At 42.0% G+C, this 3,104-nt stretch overlaps 1 protein-coding gene across 1 annotated transcript; it reads left to right on the forward strand.

The window, feature by feature from the left end:
* Positions 1-5: 5 nt before the first annotated feature.
* Positions 6-2,823, forward strand: LOC121966948 (von Willebrand factor A domain-containing protein 5A-like; the record flags this gene model as incomplete). Its single annotated transcript, XM_042517017.1, has 8 exons — positions 6-98; positions 177-265; positions 434-578; positions 896-975; positions 1,074-1,188; positions 1,322-1,480; positions 2,155-2,258; positions 2,354-2,823. Coding segments are annotated over 8 exons (1,083 nt in total), but the record flags the coding sequence as incomplete, so codon positions are not given.
* Positions 2,824-3,104: the final 281 nt, after the last annotated feature.

A 3,104-nucleotide genomic window follows, 5' to 3' on the forward strand; every position in this document is an offset into this window, starting at 1 on the left:
CCTCATGTGGAGAGTTTGTGTTCTTACTGGATCGATCTGGAAGTATGGAATCAAGTATGGACAACACTGCTAGTCAGGATCGCATCAGCAGTGCCAAGGTATTCATCATTTCTGATTTCTGTCATAAAATCGCTCTTATATAGCAGCCTTTATCATCTGCTCTCTCTTCCCTTAAGGACACTCTGTTGCTCCTTTTGAAGAGCTTACCAATGGGCTGTTATTTTAACATCTACAGTTTCGGGTCCAGCTATGAACACATCTTCCCGTAAGTCACTCCTTCATGTCACCCGGTCAAAAAAATGAGCTAAATTCTTTGATATCACTATACGTGGAAACTCATATCAGCTCTGCCAGCTAACAGATAATTGTGGTGTTTAAGTTGATTGTGCTACAACCATCCACCACCTGACGTCGTCCGTTTGTGTTTCTGCAGTAAAAGTGTGGCGTACAGTGAGAAGACCATGGAGGAGGCTTTGAAGAAAGTTGAAGTGATGGACGCTGACCTAGGAGGAACAGAGATCCTTGAGCCCCTCAAACACATTTACAGCCAGCCCTCCATACCCAATCAACCTAGACAAGTACTAAACACACCCACCCACACACACACACACACACACACACACACACACACACACATATAGCTAGATAGATATATAGGTAGATCAGCTCAATAACTCCTAATATTCTACTAACACCTTTCCAAGTTACAATCTTGGCCAAACCGGTTTATTCGCCTCACACTACTACACATTTGTTGTTCTTCATACTTCACCATTAAAACCACTTATGTAACTGAAACATCAATCCAACACAGCTCCCAGTAAATGATTTGATGACTCAATATGTGCTGCATGTTTCTGGCTGTGATATGACATATGTAAACTCTCCTCCTTAGCTATTTGTCTTTACTGACGGAGAGGTGGGGAACACCAAAGAAGTCATCAATCTGGTGAAGCAGAATTCAGGTTCTCACAGGTGAAACCACAAAAACACAACAAAACACCCTCACATTACACAGAATATGTCTCTTTTTCTGATTCTTTGTGTACTTAAAGAAAACCACTGTGTTGTAGGTGCTTCTCTTTTGGGATTGGTCAAGGGGCCAGCTCTGCTCTTATCAATGGGTTGGCGAAGGAAGGAAGAGGTCACGCTCAGTTCATCACAGGAAAAGAGAGGATGCAACCCAAAGTAAGACATCACAGTCATTATATACAATTTTTCTATATAAGAATAATTTCAACATGATTAGAATTGTTCCCAAATACGTTTAGTACAAACCCAGTGCTTCCTTTAGTTGTTGTGAACTGTTTTTACTCATTAGGTGATGCAATTGCTGCGATTCGCTCTGCAACCAGCTGTGGTGGACATCTCAGTTGACTGGGATGTGCCAAAGGAAGTCTCTGTCACTGTCCTCTCTCCACCAATCACAGCACTTTTCCATGGTCAAAGGTCACTGATTTATGCCCAGCTCACAGGACAGGTAGGAGCGTCACCACCTCATAGTGAAATAACTTTGTGGTTAGATTTGTCAGGTTTGAAAAATATGCACAACAGTGATTTTTATGTAATTATGCAGCCTTTTCTGATTCACTGTTTGTACTTAGCAACAAACCTTATGCACTATTATTGATATGTAACCCACGTAACTGTGAATCAAGAGGCTGTGATCATGTAACCAATCCACATTAGGCTGTCATTCATCATATGACGGGATCAAAGGAGGTAGCAAGGTGACAGGTTCAACATAGGGAAGAGGGTTAGGGTAGTAGATGGGGTCAAACAAACACAGGACTTTGACGCAGGAAACTGCTGTTTGTGTCCTGTGTGAAACCAAAAGTCATGACGTGACGTGGCGTGGCGTGGCGTGGCGTGGCGTGGCGTGGCGTGGCGTGGCGTGGCGTGGCGTGGCGTGACGTGACGTGACGTGACGTTGTCAGTTTTGTACATAGCATGACAATGCCTAACCATGATTCTATTCCTAAACCTAACCTAACCAATAGGGGCACTATTTTGTAAGATATCATGGCAGTAATTCTTAAGATATAATACAGACCATGTGCATAACTTTTCATATAATATCATAAGAACAGTTGTATAAGAGCATATTGAATTATGATGATAAGGTTGATGTCCAACACTGTCATGGTTTCTCAGAGTTCAGAGGCAGCAGATGGCCTTGTGACAGTGAAGTACAGCCTGGCAGGTCATCTCTCTCAGAACCAGCTCCACTTCAGTCTCAAACCTGCAGAGGACACTGGGTATATCAGGTTTTGGTCAGAAAGCAGAGTCACTTAAAATTAGATACTGACTTCACAATACTGACATAATTTTGTCTGTATGAATCCCCCTGCAGATTAACAGTCCACAGGTTGGCTGCTCGGACTGTGATTCGCTCCCTGGAGTTGGAGGAGAGAGAGCACAGAGGAGAGCGAGATAAAGAAGTGAAGAAGAAAGTTGTGGATCTCAGTGTTCAATCAGGAGTGAGCAGTGTCTTCACTGCCTTCATCGCTGTCAATAAAAGCTCTGGCCAAGCAATTCATGGACCTCTGGTGCACAGAAATATTCCAACGCCAAGTGAGTGTTTTTTTATAATAAGTTATGAAGCAGGGAAGCTCTACACCTCAACCACATTATGCATGTTGTATGTTTGAGACTATGGCTTTTTCCCGGCTCAGTATGTTATAACATTTCTTATAGACATGTCTAGTCTGGTGGACAAACGAAACACCTTATGTATCTGAGCACATCGTGCCTTCTTCTTCGTTTAATCTGACAAAGTTTATAACTATGATGAATCATATTTTTTTTGGCAACAGCAACATGAACCACCCTTATGATGTTATTTTTTTGTGTTGCTGTGACTCTGCTGTTTTGAGTTTGTGAAAGAGAGACAAAGTGAAAGACGAGGCTCTGTTGTTTTGTTGTCTGAACACATGGCAGCGTAGCCGTAAATGTCGTAGAAACAACACAAAGTTACATGATGTTGTGGTCTGATTACTGATATCGTGTTCGGATATTTATTCTTTGGCCTTTTATATCCAGTGGCATTTATTAAAACTGCATAGTCTAAATAATTTTCTTCCTGCAAAAATTAGCCCATGCAG

The sequence above is a fragment of the Plectropomus leopardus genome, unplaced genomic scaffold (genome assembly GCF_008729295.1).
Source record: "Plectropomus leopardus isolate mb unplaced genomic scaffold, YSFRI_Pleo_2.0 unplaced_scaffold264, whole genome shotgun sequence".
NCBI classification, from domain to species: domain Eukaryota; kingdom Metazoa; phylum Chordata; class Actinopteri; order Perciformes; family Serranidae; genus Plectropomus; species Plectropomus leopardus.